This window comes from Hetaerina americana, unplaced genomic scaffold (assembly GCF_022747635.1).
Source record: "Hetaerina americana unplaced genomic scaffold, ioHetAmer1.1.p SCAF_3, whole genome shotgun sequence".
NCBI classification, from domain to species: Eukaryota; Metazoa; Arthropoda; class Insecta; order Odonata; family Calopterygidae; genus Hetaerina; species Hetaerina americana.
In genome coordinates, this window is record NW_027286874.1 from 62306541 (window position 1) to 62322206 (window position 15666).

At 41.8% G+C, this 15666-nt stretch overlaps 1 protein-coding gene across 1 annotated transcript in view; it reads right to left on the minus strand.

Annotated features, from left to right (window-relative positions):
• Positions 1 to 14930, minus strand: part of LOC139690076 (uncharacterized) — a 159017-nt gene extending 144087 nt beyond the window's left edge. The window contains exon 1 of the mRNA XM_071587277.1: positions 14638 to 14930. Within this exon, the coding sequence (XP_071443378.1) occupies positions 14638 to 14930 (293 nt within the window). The remainder of the gene's footprint in view (positions 1 to 14637) is intronic.
• Between the last annotated feature and the right edge of the window lie 736 nt (positions 14931 to 15666).

Consider the following 15666-nt stretch of genomic DNA (forward strand, 5'->3'; position numbering starts at 1 on the left):
TTGTGATCCGTTCGATTCCGCCTTCCCCACCTCTATTGTGTTCGTCCTTTATACGTGTTCCTATCCCTTTTCCTTATATATGTTTCTGTATATATGAGTATTTATTCGCCGTTTGGCGGGATTTCGTGTTTGAATGTGTATTTGGCCAATGTGGCTCATCTCTTTCTTCTGGCTATGCGTGCCACGAAACGCACTGTTCCTTTCCTGTGTGATGTTGTATGAATTCTAACCACTGACCTTTCCTCTTGTGTATTGTCTATGTGTCCTTTGGTGGGTTAAACAGCCCCCTGACGCCATCTCTTGGCTAAAGAATCGGGGCGCTTGGCGACATATAAGACCCACGGATCTCAGGGTAAATTACATATCCTCGATAGCTGCCTTGACAGCAGGACGTGCCTGTGTTCACCGAGTGTCTAAAATCGCCGGCGTCCGAGGCTTCGGCCGCCGGGGTTTGGAGAGCGGCACTGCCGGACTCTCTCGGAAATCGAGGTTCCGATCGTGTTTTGTTTCGAGCGGCGGTTGACCGCCTAGTTCATCAAGAAGCGTGCAGTTTGACTCTCGACTTCTTCCGCCGGGAAGGCCGTACTTTTGTTTTGTTTAGTGGATCAAGACTGACCTTGACTCCTGGTGTAGAGCTTAGGCTCCTTTTGTTTGCTACCGCCGGGTGCGTGTGGCGGGGAGGGAGCGTTCGTGAGTGTTTTATTTCCCTTTAAAGTGCTCGTTTTTTTTGTTGCGCTTTCCTTCTTCATGCTAGTGTGCTGAATTTGATTTCTTCAAATGGCTGTGCGCCGCTTAAACACGCTCGCCTTGCAAGTTGACGAGAAGGCGAAGCCCCCTACCCCGTTGGAGGTCCACCTCTTCACGTTAGAGTCGCTGGGCCTCACACCCGAAGAGATAGTGGCGATCCAATTTGGATACAATCGCCATTTGATATTCCTGAAGTTGGCAACCGAAGCTACAATGACTAGGATTTTAGACAATACTCCGCGGAAACTACCGTTTCCGTCTTTAAGTGACCAGAGGAGACAATAACAATTGACGAGACTTCCGGCAGCCCGTGTAATGTCAGGGTTCTTTGTCTCCCCGTGGAGACCCCATTGGAAGACATAACAGGCGAGCTCCAACGCTTTGGTAAAATCCATCGCTCGTGGGAGAACAGGTGGGAGGGAGACAAGATGGCGCGGGTGCTTACTGGCACCAGGGTTGTGCGGATGACGGTCGAGAGAAATATCCCCTCGTACCTCCACATCGGCGGCAACCGGGCCATCATCATCTATGAGGGTCAGCGCCGCACTTGCGCCCGCTGTAACCAAGAAGGTCACGAGCGCAAGACCTGCCCTCGGAACCAGGGAGGTAAGAGCTATGTGGAGGCAATGACGATGCCCTCCAACCCTAACGCCGCCGTGGAGATGGACGAGCCCGAAGTGGCTGTGGAGGAGAGAGCGCGGTCGCTTCTACTCATCGAGGGTGCGGTCCCGGCTGCTCCCGTTGGTCCCCCGCATCTCCCTTCAATTGGAGGGAAATGTCAGCGGGAGCGAAAATCGTCAACGGAGGAAAGGGAACCGAAAAAGAAGAGGACAGACAAACCCAAGCTCCTGGTCTTGAATACCGATCTACAAATGGCTCACGTACCTACCACCTCGCCTAATATCACACGACCTCCAGCCCCCGTCTCCGTGAGCTCGTCAAATGAGGAGGGATGGTCTTTCGCCCCCCCTCCCCCCGCTCACGCCATCGACGCCCTCGCTACGCGATCCTTGCATCACGGGTTTCAAACACCCGGAGAACCTCTGGTGACAGGTGAGGAGGATGCATCTGATTGCGATGTTTTCCCGTCCCCAACAGCTCATCCCTCGACCCCTTTATCATTGACTGTAAAGGAAGCGTCACCGACCCCGGAAGTCGACCCGCATACAAGTTTCCCAAAGTCAAAAATCCCACATACCCCATCTTCTTTCCCCATTAAGGACAGCCAAGGTGTCGACGATCTTCCCAGCGCTTCTCAAGATACGGACCACAAGCAACTATCGCCCCTGATTTTTCCCGACCACAACCCTTCCGCAGATGAGCCCCAGCCCGCCACTCCGACCCTCCCCGAGGGTACCTCCTGCCCCTTGGCGGCCCCCAGCGGTGCTCCTTCGAAGAAGGCCCCCTGTGGAACGCTGCCGAGTTACCCGGTCTTCGTGGGGACCACGGCTGGCTCTTCCTCTTCGGACGAGGCCGGGGGGGAGGGATGTAGCGAAATGCCGCGTCCTCGCTCGTCGACCCGTTGGACGAGGCGTCCCAGGAAACGGCGAAGCACTCGTCGCCCGGGGTCGAGTCGCGACCGGAGCGACGCTAGCCACGATCAGAACTCTGGGAAGTGATGTCCGGTAGCCACCCGGTGCCGGACACATTTCGTCCATCGTTGAAGAGTTTTTTTTTCTGAATGACTGATTGAATCGATAATTTCAACCCTGCCATTGATAATTTCTTACAATACATAATTTTCCATTGCTAGCTAAAATCTCCCTCCTAATATCTGTGGACCTTGTCTTCCTTTCTTTTTTCTTTCTAAATGTTAATGGTCAAATGTACGAGTATGCGTATGTATGCATATGCTTATGTATGAGCGTGTGGATGTGCATGTGTGCGTATGTATGTACAAGTGGATATGTATGTGGGGTATATGTATCATGTATTTATCCATGTATACACTTATACTAAAGAAAAACATGATGTACCCATAATCTGTGACCTGATATTATGCATAATGCTAACAAACTCTGTAATATTCTGAGCCGAATAAAATAATTTATATCATAGCTCAAGTGGTTAAGAGCATCCGCCCGGCAAGTGGAAAGATCCGGTGTTCGAGTCCCGGTTGAGGAAATATTTTTACTCTTGTGATCCGTTCGATTCCGCCTTCCCCACCTCTATTGTGTTCGTCCTTTATACGTGTTCCTATCCCTTTTCCTTATATATGTTTCTGTATATATGAGTATTTATTCGCCGTTTGGCGGGATTTCGTGTTTGAATGTATATATATATATATATATATATATATATATATATATATATATATATATATATATATATATATATATACATATACCCCTATTGAGATTCGTCGTCGTTTAAAAACCTGTCTATGGCGAAGATTTTGTTAATACTAGTCTACCGTCAATCGATGGGTGGTAAAATTTCGTGGTTGCGAGCCTGGTAAAGCCATCATTATTCATGAAACACGCAGCGGACCTCCGATCACTGCCACAGGCGATAAACATGGCAAAATCGTCGCATATTTGATTTAAAATACCAGAAAACTACTCAAAAGCGTATCGCAGACTATATGAGAATATCCAAGGAAGACGTTGGTCGTATTAAAGGCAGCCTAGCGCTAATAATCTTGCAACATGTCAACGTTCGTCCACACACCTCGCGCGCAACTGGATTGGCTCTGCGAAACCTGAAATTTGAAACGATTCTACACCCTCCTTACTCCCCCGATTTTTTTCCTCAACCCAAGAGACACCTCAAGGGTAATTACCACATCTCGGATGATGAGGTGAAGGCAGCTGTCAAGTGCTGTATTCGAGAAAAGTCGGAAGAGTTTTTCAGGGTCGGAATGAAAAAACTTGTTACACGTTAGGAGAAATGGGTCAGCCTTAGCGCTGACTATGTTAAAAAAATAAATATATGATTTTGAAACTTAAGAGCTGTACTTTAATGTACTATTTGCCCGATTTTACTATTTGTTTTTGTTTGCGTTCAACAAGCATGTGTGCATTACTTTTCAGCCTACCCTCGTACTTTGAACCAAAATAGCAACAATTGTTCTTTTGATTTTTGAAATTGAAGTTTCGGCCATAAAACAAAAATGATACTCAAATAAGGAAGTTAATTTTTCCTACAAATCTTAGAGGAGATAAAAATATTTTGGCGCTGAAGGATTCCTCTCTCGTCCGGTCTCCCGGAAAGACAATGTTTTAAAAATGCTCTCCCTCCTCCACACCGGTGGTGGTCACGTTAAAATTAAGGCACGTGGTTTTTACTCATCTCTTTCAAATTTTTCGAGCAACCCCAAATTCACAGCTATTAATGCCCCTTCTCTTTGCGTTCCCTCTCTCACTACCCTTCTCTTACACATTTCAATTAAATTTCCTCGGCGTCCCTTTTGTATCTCTTTGTTGACCGAATTCCGTTCATTCCCCTCCTACCTCCCGTACCCTTTCCTTTCAAAGGGCATCCCATCCAAAGGGCATCCCATCCAAAGCTCATCCCAATTGATCAATAGATCGAGCGAGACTTGGTTTAACATATACTCTGGATATAATGCTCCACCTCGAACTTCGGGATGGGGAGGGAGAGGGATTTTAATGAACAGGGTTCTCAATTCCCCCATCGGCAACGTATCTTAAGCGTAGTTTTGAAATATAAAATAGGTCCCACCACTCCTCGGGCGATTATCTATAGGAAGAGGGCTAAACGTGCAAGGTCAATGCAAGCAATTTGGTGGAATTGAGGTGATTTTACCGCATAGCGGCATTACAGTCTTCAAGGAAATCATGGAAAACGAAATGGATCCAGGGCGGAGTAAAATCGAATCGTTTCGTCGTTTCCTCGATCCTCTCTAATCCTTCTTTTCTCTGGAGAAGTGATTCGAATAGCTACAATGAGTTGAGTCCCAAGCCGATTTGGGTATAAGATATGAAGTAAACATCTCGGATAACAACATGATTCCACTACTTTATCACTTGCTTTAATTTATTGACTATTATTCATTTGTTTTGAACTCAACTTCTGTAAAATTTCTCCATGTTAAGCTTATATATTTACTGCCATGGAATTGACAATAGAAAATCCTTCCGCAATTACCGTGGAGAAGAATTTACGTAAATACTTTTCATGTCAGATTGGGATATATCTGAAATCATAAGATCCACTTAAAACAATATTATTTACTATCATATTTACAACTTTAAATGATATGAAGGAGTGATAGTGTCTGGAAAACAATTGGTGATCTATTCTATTAACAAACACCGAAAATCCTTCTTCCTCTTCACTTTTCAATATAGTTCAATGGGCCTATAACCTGTTAGACCTTTACGCTCCAACGGTATTTCTTGTTTATAGTTCAACTATTACCGCAAGATTTTGAAAAGTAATTGCAGGAAAATATATTCTTAGTTTTCCAAAAAGCTTATAATAAGTACGATGCAAGTTCTTAATTTTTAGGCCAACAGAATATCGTATTAGTACAACAATATGGCAAGCTTGGCATCAGTCCTAATAGTTATGGTACTAGTCCTATACGAAAATAAACTTTAATAAAATTGATTTAATACCGTTGGTATCAGGACCCCGTAACAATTAAAATTTATTAAATTTATGAAAAATTAAATTTAACAAGAAAATGAAATTACAGTCGAAAAATGAAGAACGTTTACTGTTTTATGAAGGATTTCATGCGAAAATGCAAATTCAATGGTTTGAAAAAAGGCAACATCCATGAAAAGTTATTTAGTGAAATAAAATTATGCAGTAGTAATCTCTTCAGTTGAGCATACTTAAATGTGAAATACATGTCGACGCAATGGGGCGTATATGATTAAATTCTTATGACAATATAGCATTCATAACTAGTCAATCTATTGAATTGATGAAGATGTGGTTTTTCATAGGAAAAGGCACTACAGTGCTATGCCAGTTCATTGAAATATTAAAATTTCAGCTACTAAAATTGGACATTCATTACATTCATACTATACTTTTTGCCTTCATATTGTTTATGTCAAGTTCTATTTCTCTTTCTAATCCCAGAGTAAATGAAGTGTGAAATGAAATTTATCAGTACTCCTATTAGTTCAACCGTGGCGTAATAACCGAACAAATAACAGTCCTTAAATGAGAGAGATCTGCCTTTTTTAACCAATTAAAAAATGATAACACAGGTATTTTCTGACCATTCATATGCCAGAAATAATTTGAAATGCATTGGCTAAAACTCTCGGAAAGCCACGCTAATTTTATTCCAACGATAGCTATATGTGTCACTCCAAACAAATCCACATATTCTCTAATCATTGAATGTAATTTCACAATCAATATTATCAATCCATATATTTCTACGCATTTTTATGCATGAGCTAAATTTTTTGATAGCTTTTGCAAAAATTTATTCATTCAGACTTCTATTATATAAATAATTATACCAGAGCTGCGCCTCTATTTACCCTAATTACTGCCACCAGATTTCTTGTTCATCCGAAAGCAAATTGATGAGATTTATGATATTGATTTACGGGATACGCAAATGAAAAAATTAATGCACAATGCTTGCATAAACGGCATTATAAAAATATTTAATGATCCCTGCACTTGTCAACAATATTAATTTTCCCACGGATGTCGGCACCATCCCAGCGCGTACTTTTCGACGTCTCCAATCATTCAGCGGCTCAGTCCTACCACTTTCTCACACCACAGAACACGGGACTATCCCAATTCCCAGGCCATAAAACGGATCCTGTGACCGCTTCCTCGCTGCTCTAAGAACTCTCTCCCCCTACATGAGTTCAGAGAAGTTAAAGTTCTCCCTATCGCTGACCCCGTCCCTGACTCACCCTTTCCCTCGGCCGCATGGGCTAACCTGCCTCCCTCTCTCAAATTCCGGGAATTCCTTCAAACAGAGGTATCTCCCACAATCCCCGGGGTCTTTCTCTCTCAGGGGCGCTCTCTCTCAGATCCCTGAATCCTATCGACACCAAATTGTATCAACGTTTCTCATACTTCCACATTTATGGCGAATGAGACCACGGCGCAAACCGGAAACGACGAGAATTACCACGTCCACATTTTGAGATGCAGGAAATATAAAGACCTGCGGATATTATAAATACGAGGTTTGTTCAAAAGGTTCCCGACTTTTTTATAGCGTGCCTCCAGCATTGAGTCGCCGCCAAAATCGTTCCTCGCCGTATGACAGCAGACCAGAAACAGCATATAGTTCACGTCTGTCAAGAACTATTCGATCGAGCTGAAGAGAATAAAACCTTCTTGTCCAGGATCATACCAGGTGATGATTCATGGGTCCATGAAGATGACATCAAAATAGAAGAGTCTTCACAACTGATTGTTGAAACATCCCCCCGCCCCAACACAGCTTGACAAGTCCGCTCGAGTACCTAGGTGACGTTGACTGCTTTTTTCGATGCAAATGGGATGTGCTCATCACGAATACCTAACTAAAAACCAGGGAGTCAACAAGAAGTAACATCTGAGGGTTATGAAATGTCCAGGAGAGAGATCAGGTGAAAACGGCCTGTTTATAAAAACACACACACACACACACACATATATGGGAGAATGTTAAGCGAGAGATGGAAAGGGGAAATATAGATATTTTAGGTCTATGCGAGGTGAGATGGAAGGATAGTGGGGATTACTGGAGTGATAACTATAGAATAATATACAGCGACGGGGACGAGAGCCAACGACGGGTTGCCATAGTATTAAATAAAGAGGTAGGAAGAAGCGTAGTCGATATAGAGCAGGTAACGGATAGATTATTACTAATAGAGATAAAAGCAGAACCGACGAACTTAGTTATTATTCAGGTATACATGCCACCGAGCAACCACAAGGAAGAAGAGGTCGATAGGATATATGATCAGTTAGAGGACATAATCGCGTGTGTTCATGCAGGGAAACATTTGATAGTGATAAGGGATTGTAATGCGACGGTAGGCGAGGGAAGAGATGGTGATGAGGTGGGCGACTACGGTTTAGGCACGAGGAATGACCGCGGGGAGAAAGCAGTTGAGTTCTGCAGTAGACAGGGCTTAGTCATCACCAACGTTTGGTTTAGACACCACAAAAGACTCAGGTATACATGGAAAATGCCAGGTGACTCAGAAAGGTATCAGCTAGATTATATCCTGGCTAGACACAGGTTTAGGAATAGTGTGATAAATTCGCACATCTTCCCGGGAGCGGATGCGGACTCTGACCACAATTTAGTTGTTATGAAATGTAGCGTCCGTTTCAAAAAGATAAGGCAGGGGCGGCGAGTTAGAAAATGGAATGTAGAAGCATTAAATGGTTTGAAAAGGAAGGAATATAAACAGGCGGTAGAGGAAATCATGGAGGACGGTAAAGAGCCAAGTACTATCGAAGAAAAATGGGAATGTATCAAGAAAGGGTTGTCTAAAGCCGCAAATGACACTATTGGCACCGTTAACGCTAAAAGGACTAGGAAACCATGGATCACGGATGAGATGATTACAAAGATGGATGAGCGGCGGAAATGGAAGAATATAAATACAGAATTAAGCAAAATGAGGTACAAAGAATTGAACAATAAATTGAGGCGGGCAACAAATAAAGGAAAAGAAGCATGGTGGAAGACTCAGTGCGAGGATATGGAAAGTATGCAGAGGAAGGGTGAAATAGGTGCGCTGCACAGCAAAGTTAAATCGTTGTCGGGAAGTAAGAAAGGAAGAGCTATGCTAACAGTTAGAGATAAGGCGGGTAAGGTAATAGTTGACGCAGGAAAGATCCAAGAGAGATGGAAGGAGTATATAGAATAACTGTATAGTAAAGAACTTAGACCAACAAAGTTAGACATCGAAAAAGAATATGACGTAGAGGAAGACAGCTTAGGTCCAGGCATACTAGACAAGGAGATAGAATGGGCATTAAGGGAGATGAAACTACGAGGGTCATCCGGAAAGTAGTACCCGTTCGTGAAATAAAGACACAAAAGTAAATATTAACAAACATAAAAAATTTTATTTGAAAGAGGATACTTTAAACTACTTCTCAACATAATCTCCAAGCAAATTAAGGCATTTGTCATAACGTGTGACAAGTTTCTGTATTCCTGCTGCATAGTCCTTCGCCGCCAGCTCATTGAGATACGCGAGGGACCCATCTTGCACAAATTTTTGCATAATGCAGATGGTGTTTAACAATTTCATGAACAATTGTTCGAGAAACATTGGGAAAATGCTCACAGATGTCATCAATTGTGACGCGCCGATCGTTCCTCACGAATTCGTCAACTGAGCTCACCAGTTGGTCTGTAATGACAGACGGTCTCTCCGAACGCTCATCGTCGTGTGTGTTCCCCCTCCCCATGTTGAAGTTGCGACACCACCGCCGAACAGACGACTCGTCCATTACATTGTCTCCATACACCTCCTTTAATTGGCGATGAATATCACATGGGCGAACGTTTCTTGCATTGAGGAATTTAATCACTGCCCTCACTTCACAACTGGCGGCGTTCTCAATTTTTTTAAACATTGTAAACAATCACAGAAACAACACAGGCAATGCTAGCGTCACGCAACTTGGCTCAGAGAAGGCAGACAAGCCACTGAAGCTATCTGACCTCGTCCAGCGGCTACTCGCGTCGTCAGCACTTCATGCGGCACGAACGGGTACTACTTTCCGGATGACCCTCGTAAATAAGTCCGTGGGGGTGGATAATATTCCCGCAGAATTATTGATATGCTTAGGAAAATGTGGGAGGAAGAGGCTATATGGGCTAATTCGTAGTATTTATGAGGAAGGTATCTGGCCGGAAGACTTTGTGAGATCAGTTTTAGTTCCAATTCCGAAAAAGGTGAAGGCTACATCTTGTGAGAACTATAGGACGATAAGTTTGATATTCCACGCAGCTAAAGTTGTTCTCAGGATCATCAACAAAAGGATAGAGAGTAGGGCAAATGATTACTTAGGGAATGATCAGTTTGGGTTTAGGAAGGGGAGAGGTACGCGTAATGCCATTGCAGTAATGAGATTATTAATCGAGAGGAATATAGAACACAACCAGGAGGTATGTGCCTGTTTCGTAGATTTCGAAAAAGCGTTTGATAGAGTGAATTGGTAAAAACTAATGAGTATATTGCAGAAAATAGGAATAGATTGGAGGGAAAGGAGGCTAATCCGCAACCTGTACATGTCTCAGACTGCTCAGGTGCGGCTGGGAAACGGGGAGTCCGGATGGGCAGTGTTAGGAAGGGGTGTAAGGCAGGGTTGCCCATTATCACCGTTGCTGTTCAACCTGTATGCAGAGGAAATGATCAAAGAGGTATGGAAAGAACTGGAGGTAGGAATGAAAGTGGGCGGGAAATTCGTGAAATCAGTTAGGTTTGCTGATGACCAAGCTTTAGTTTGTCAGTCAGCCAAGGGGCTGCAAGCATTGCTGAGTGAATTGGAAATTCAGTGCGACAGGTATGGGATGAGAATCAATATTAATAAAACAAAGGTTACGCGATTTTCTAGAAAGAAAAAGGCCAAGCTTAACATTAAAATAGGAGGGCAAAAACTAGAGCAGGTAGAACAGTTTACGTATCTCGGTAGTGTCTTGGACCAACACGGTCAAAGTAGTAGGGACGTAAGGAGACGAATTGCGCTAGGCAAAGGGGCTTTCACAAGGAGGAGGGAGTTAATGACGGGGACTTTGAGTAAGGATATTAAGAAAAGACTCGTAAAAACTTTGATATGGAGCGTAGCTATGTACGGTGCGGAAACGTGGTCATTGAAGCAGGAGGATAGACGTAGATTGGAGGCTTTTGAAATGTGGGTGTGGAGAAGAATGGAGAAGGTGAAATGGACAGAGAAGAAAACAAATGAGGAAGTACTTGGTATGGTGGGCGAAGAGTGGGGTTTGTTGGGAGCAATCCTATGGAGGCAGGAAAAGTGGATGAAGGGGGTGTTGACCGGCAGTGGGATGTTGAAGACTGTGATAGAGGGTAGAATGTTGGGCAAAAGAGGAAAGGGAAGGAACAGGATAGGGATGTTGGACGGGATGAAGGGAGGAAGAAAGTACTCAGAGATGAAGAGGGACCTGATATAGAGTAGGATGATGGATTTTGGGTTTTGTTAGTAGTAATAAAATGTTTGTTTGGTAGTTGTGTCCATCCGAAAACCTACCTTAACCTTAAAAAAATATATTTTTTTTGTATATATATATATATATATGTATTTGTATATATATATATATATATATATATATATATATGTGTGTGTGAGTATTTATTCGCCGTTTGGCGGGATTTCGTGTTTGAATGTATATATATATATATATATATATATATATATATATATATATATATATATATATATATAATATATATAGTAATATATATATATATATATTACCTATATATATATATATATAGGTAATATATATATATATATATATCTATATATCTATATATATATATAGGTAATAGGTATAGGTAGGTGTAGGTATATATATTACCTACCCGAAGTTCGGTTTAGTAAGTGATGGTAGAGTTCACCCAAAACTAAGCCTTACACGGCGTGTGAAATTCACACATCAGGGTTTCCCTGTGCCGGTTATGGTTTCCCAGGGAGATCTGGTACCCGAAAAATCACTTCTGATTGGAGCTGTAGGTACCCAGAGTGCCTCGCCCGGGAATCGAACCCGGGACCCTCCGGTCAGCAGTCGAACGCTCTACCACCTGGACTACCACGACCCACTATATATATTTATATACATATATGTATTTTATAGACTGCATTGCCTTTCTTTACGATTCGTCTCAAAATCAATCAGTAGTAATAAGTTAATACATAATCAATATAAACTCTGCAGTCATTTGTTTGAACTTTATTAATATATGCAGGCTGCTGTGATCAATCACAAAATTGAAATTTGGTGCATCCATTCTTGACAGTTGGCCCAATGAAAGATTTTCAGAGGGGATTTGATTCGGACGTCATTTATCATTACCGTTGTCAAAAACATGATTTCGCTAACAGGATTAAATTCAAATTGATACCAAAAGCAGCAAACATACAACGATGGAAAAGGTCAGAAATAATTTAAACTTCTGATTTTATATTGAAGAATCAGCATACGAAATAAAAATATGCTGGCAATTTCCAAACTTTTACAATGGCTTGAAATTGACAACAAAACGCCCTGTGATACGACTGGTTTTCGTACCGCGTCTTATATCCATAAATTTCATTGAAAACTTAGACCGAAAAAATTTGCAATTTTGTGTCTTTATGCATCGTTTATTATACATTACATTTATTTTACCTATATTATACATAAAATTTGCTAAAACTGAGTCCCAAAGTCTTAGTTGCGGTTTTTCCAGTTCCATAAGTTACAATAAATGGCTTACCATTAACCGGATACGAGTGTGAAATGCTTGAAATCATTATTAAATAGCATTTACGAGTACACATGCTTATAAAAAGTACCAATATGATATGATGACTCCAATACAGTCTGGTTTTCGCTCAGGTAAATCAACTATTTCAGGCCTCCAAAATAATCCTAATGACATAAAAGCTTTTGATTAGAAATCTTTTGTCTTTCCGATTGCGTTTGGCTAAAAAAGGCATTCAATTGTGTTTCATATGATGTACTGTTACAAAAAATGAATACTTTGACAGCAAAAGCTATGAGTAAACTTTTTCAAAATCATATTTCCTTTGTTTTATTCTACAAATTAATTAAGAGATACGAATTTATGGCAAAAATTCAAATCACTTCACCTCAAGTAAGGTGTACCCCAGGGTTTCAAGTTGGACCCCCTACTGTTTCTAAATATGACTCTATTGATTATCCCGTTTAACATTCACAGTATCACCCTGCTCTTTGCTGAAATGTCTTCTAAACAATTATTACTTGCCCAACAATTGTAACATCTTTGTCCAATAGAGTCTTAACATGGGCAGATTGCTCTTAACTAAACAACTCGCCTTAAACCTTTTTGAAACCGTAGTGATTACCTTTAACCTCATCCACTCTTTTCAAATATCACAACTTAAAGTCATTCAACTGGGTAAATACGTAATGAGGGTACACAATATTATTATATGAGTAAAAGGTTAGCAACGGCTCTTGAAATTTTGTTTAATAAAATTAAAGTTCCTAATCTTCGGGGAAAACATATTTCCTGTTCACTATGCATCATTCAATTCTCTCATTCCTTATAGTTTCGATTTTTGAGGCCACTCAACTGTTTTCAAAGAAAAATTTATTGAAAAAAGAGCAAACTTTCATTGCCAATTCTCAGACGGCAGATTTTTGCGCACATATTTTCACCCAATATGGTGTTTTAAAAGTTTCTTCACTTCATCATCAAACAAAATTGTCATGTGAAGAGCAATCCTCCCTTATTTGCCAATGTTTGCTCTCATCATAATCGACCCAGTCGTAGACGCAGCGCCTTGTTGTACGATTGATAAGTCGTATAAAAGTTCAGCTGGTCTAACAGTTCGATATTTCTATAGGCTACATCATAATACAACATTGTATGGTGTTTGAGTTTCAAAACTGGTCTACATACTTGGCAGGTCAATTATCTTTTCTACTCACTAAATGAATTCCATGAGAGCAATTGTGAAAGCAAATAATAGCTCTAAATTACACCTTTCCTTCTTGATGCATATTTAATGAATTTTACGACTAATAAATTCAGTGGAAGTGTTCCATGTCCATTTCATAATTATTTCATTATTTACTGACGATTGACTAGCAAACATGTATGACTGATGACAAATAAAGATTATAATAATTAAAGTAATATCAAGCTGTTTTGATTATTTACAGTTTAAATAGCTATTGTTTTCACTGGATGGCCAGAGACGACTCAAACTCCAGCAAAAATAATCCTCAAAAATATAAATGTCATAATGAATTGATTCAGGTTACATCGTATAGAAACTTTCCCTCTTAAAATTAAACGAAAGCTGTATGTTACAATGATTAGTAGCATATCTTATTGGCGAATATTAAAATGCATTGAGGTCATTTGAGTAATTTTAGGGAAGTAAGTAGGCTGATGGAGGCGAGGAGAATTTTAAGAAGCACAAGAATCCGAGATCATCCTCAATTAACTCCAAGTGAAATATACTTTGGAGTCTAAAATCTAACACTAGAATCGAAAGGTGGAGTACTACTCCCATGGTGCTCTCCATATGGTACCCAAACAGTTATCGCAATAATGTTGAAAATAAACCTATTTTCCACAGCAAGAGAGCTTCAACGCTGTTGCATCATTTTGTTGGAAGCAACCACAAAAATGTCGTCTCTATTCAGTAATGAGAATTTGAAAATGACTTGAAACCCGAATCCGAAGTAAAAATTCACGTTTGGAGAATTCAAAAATTTTTCCCTTTTTGACCTCAAAATTTGACTAAAAATCCCACAATATTGGACAGACGATTGCAGCAGGCATTGCCTATCTTACCCCTGGTAGTCAAAAGGCACAAGATATGGAGGGAATCCTGTTCAAAGAAGCCTACGCATTAGATTAGTCAAGTGTCTCTCCGCCATGGTGCTTAGTGGTACACTTGCGTGCCAAGATAACTTTTTCTTCCCTTTCCCCTCATCCTCTTACAGCGAGGAAAAAATCGGGTAACGTCCGGAAGCGAGATTGGCCGGGAGGAGAAATGTGGATTATCGCACCCTCAGGGACACAGAGACCTCAGACGCTATGGGACCTAAACAACCCCTCCGCGCCTTTGGCTGCAAATTCCCCCGTGTCGCTCGTTTTATTTGCCGAGAGATTCGGGAAGGAAGAGGAGGGGCTGTGTGAAGGGGCGTACGGCCAAGCGCGCATGAGCACCTGAACGAGCCCACTATCACTCACTCACCTTGGTATCCTCTCCCGTCCGCCACTGGCTACGTCTCCTCGACCCCCACCTCCTCCGCCTCCGCTCTGACTCGATGCCACCGAACTGACCGAGTTGATGGAGCGGGACCTCCTGCGAGACCTGAAGGAGTCTCCGCAGTTGATGACGCCCTTCGACGTGATGGAGAAGCTCCGGAGGCGGTAGTACTCCCCGCCTCCTGCTTCTTCCCCGCCCGGGCAACCGCCACTCCCCCCTCCGGAGGCCACGGAGAAACCGGGTCCCAAGACGCCGCGGCGTCGGCAGCGACCGAGCATGGGCTGGATGAAGCCGAAGGAGAGAGAGAAAGGTTGGGGTTAGTCGAAAGGAGAGTAAATATGAGCTTGGTCACGTCGCTCCCGCCAGACTGAGGGCGCAAATTTCAAGCAAAGAGGAACAGGGTGCAGTTTGTGACACATTGCCCGGGGCACGTGCTCGCACTTAACTCAACGTCATGACATTAATCACCACGCACGAACATACAGATCTTAAAAGATGGGCACAAGGGAGAGTCATAATGCTCTCAAGTGAAATAGACAAATTGTGACTCGCCTCGCATTAAAATTTCCTGAGTTATGCACAGGAATAACAACTACAATGTTTCATGGTGATTATTCAATTTAATATGCTTTGTAGTACTTCTGTAGGACATTTAATTCTAAGACAATTTATTTTATAAATTAAATATTAAGCTGCACCATTGCTAAGGATTTTAAGAGTGAATCTTGACAGTCAAAGTTAAATTCTAAATACTCCGACAAAATTATCTCGCATTGATTAGGATCATTTTACAATGTTTGCATATGGCGGGCCACTGGTATCTTAGCCATATGGCGTGAGCTTACATTCTCTTAATCATAGGCAGTTTTCCAATTTCAGCCACACATTCCTTATTGATTTTCTCCTAAACATGTTATAAATAGCATGCCACAAATGTATCGTTGGAGAATGCACATTTGAAGCAACATCATCTCAGCTCTTAAGTTTAGTTCCAACCGTTTTATTCAGATGTAG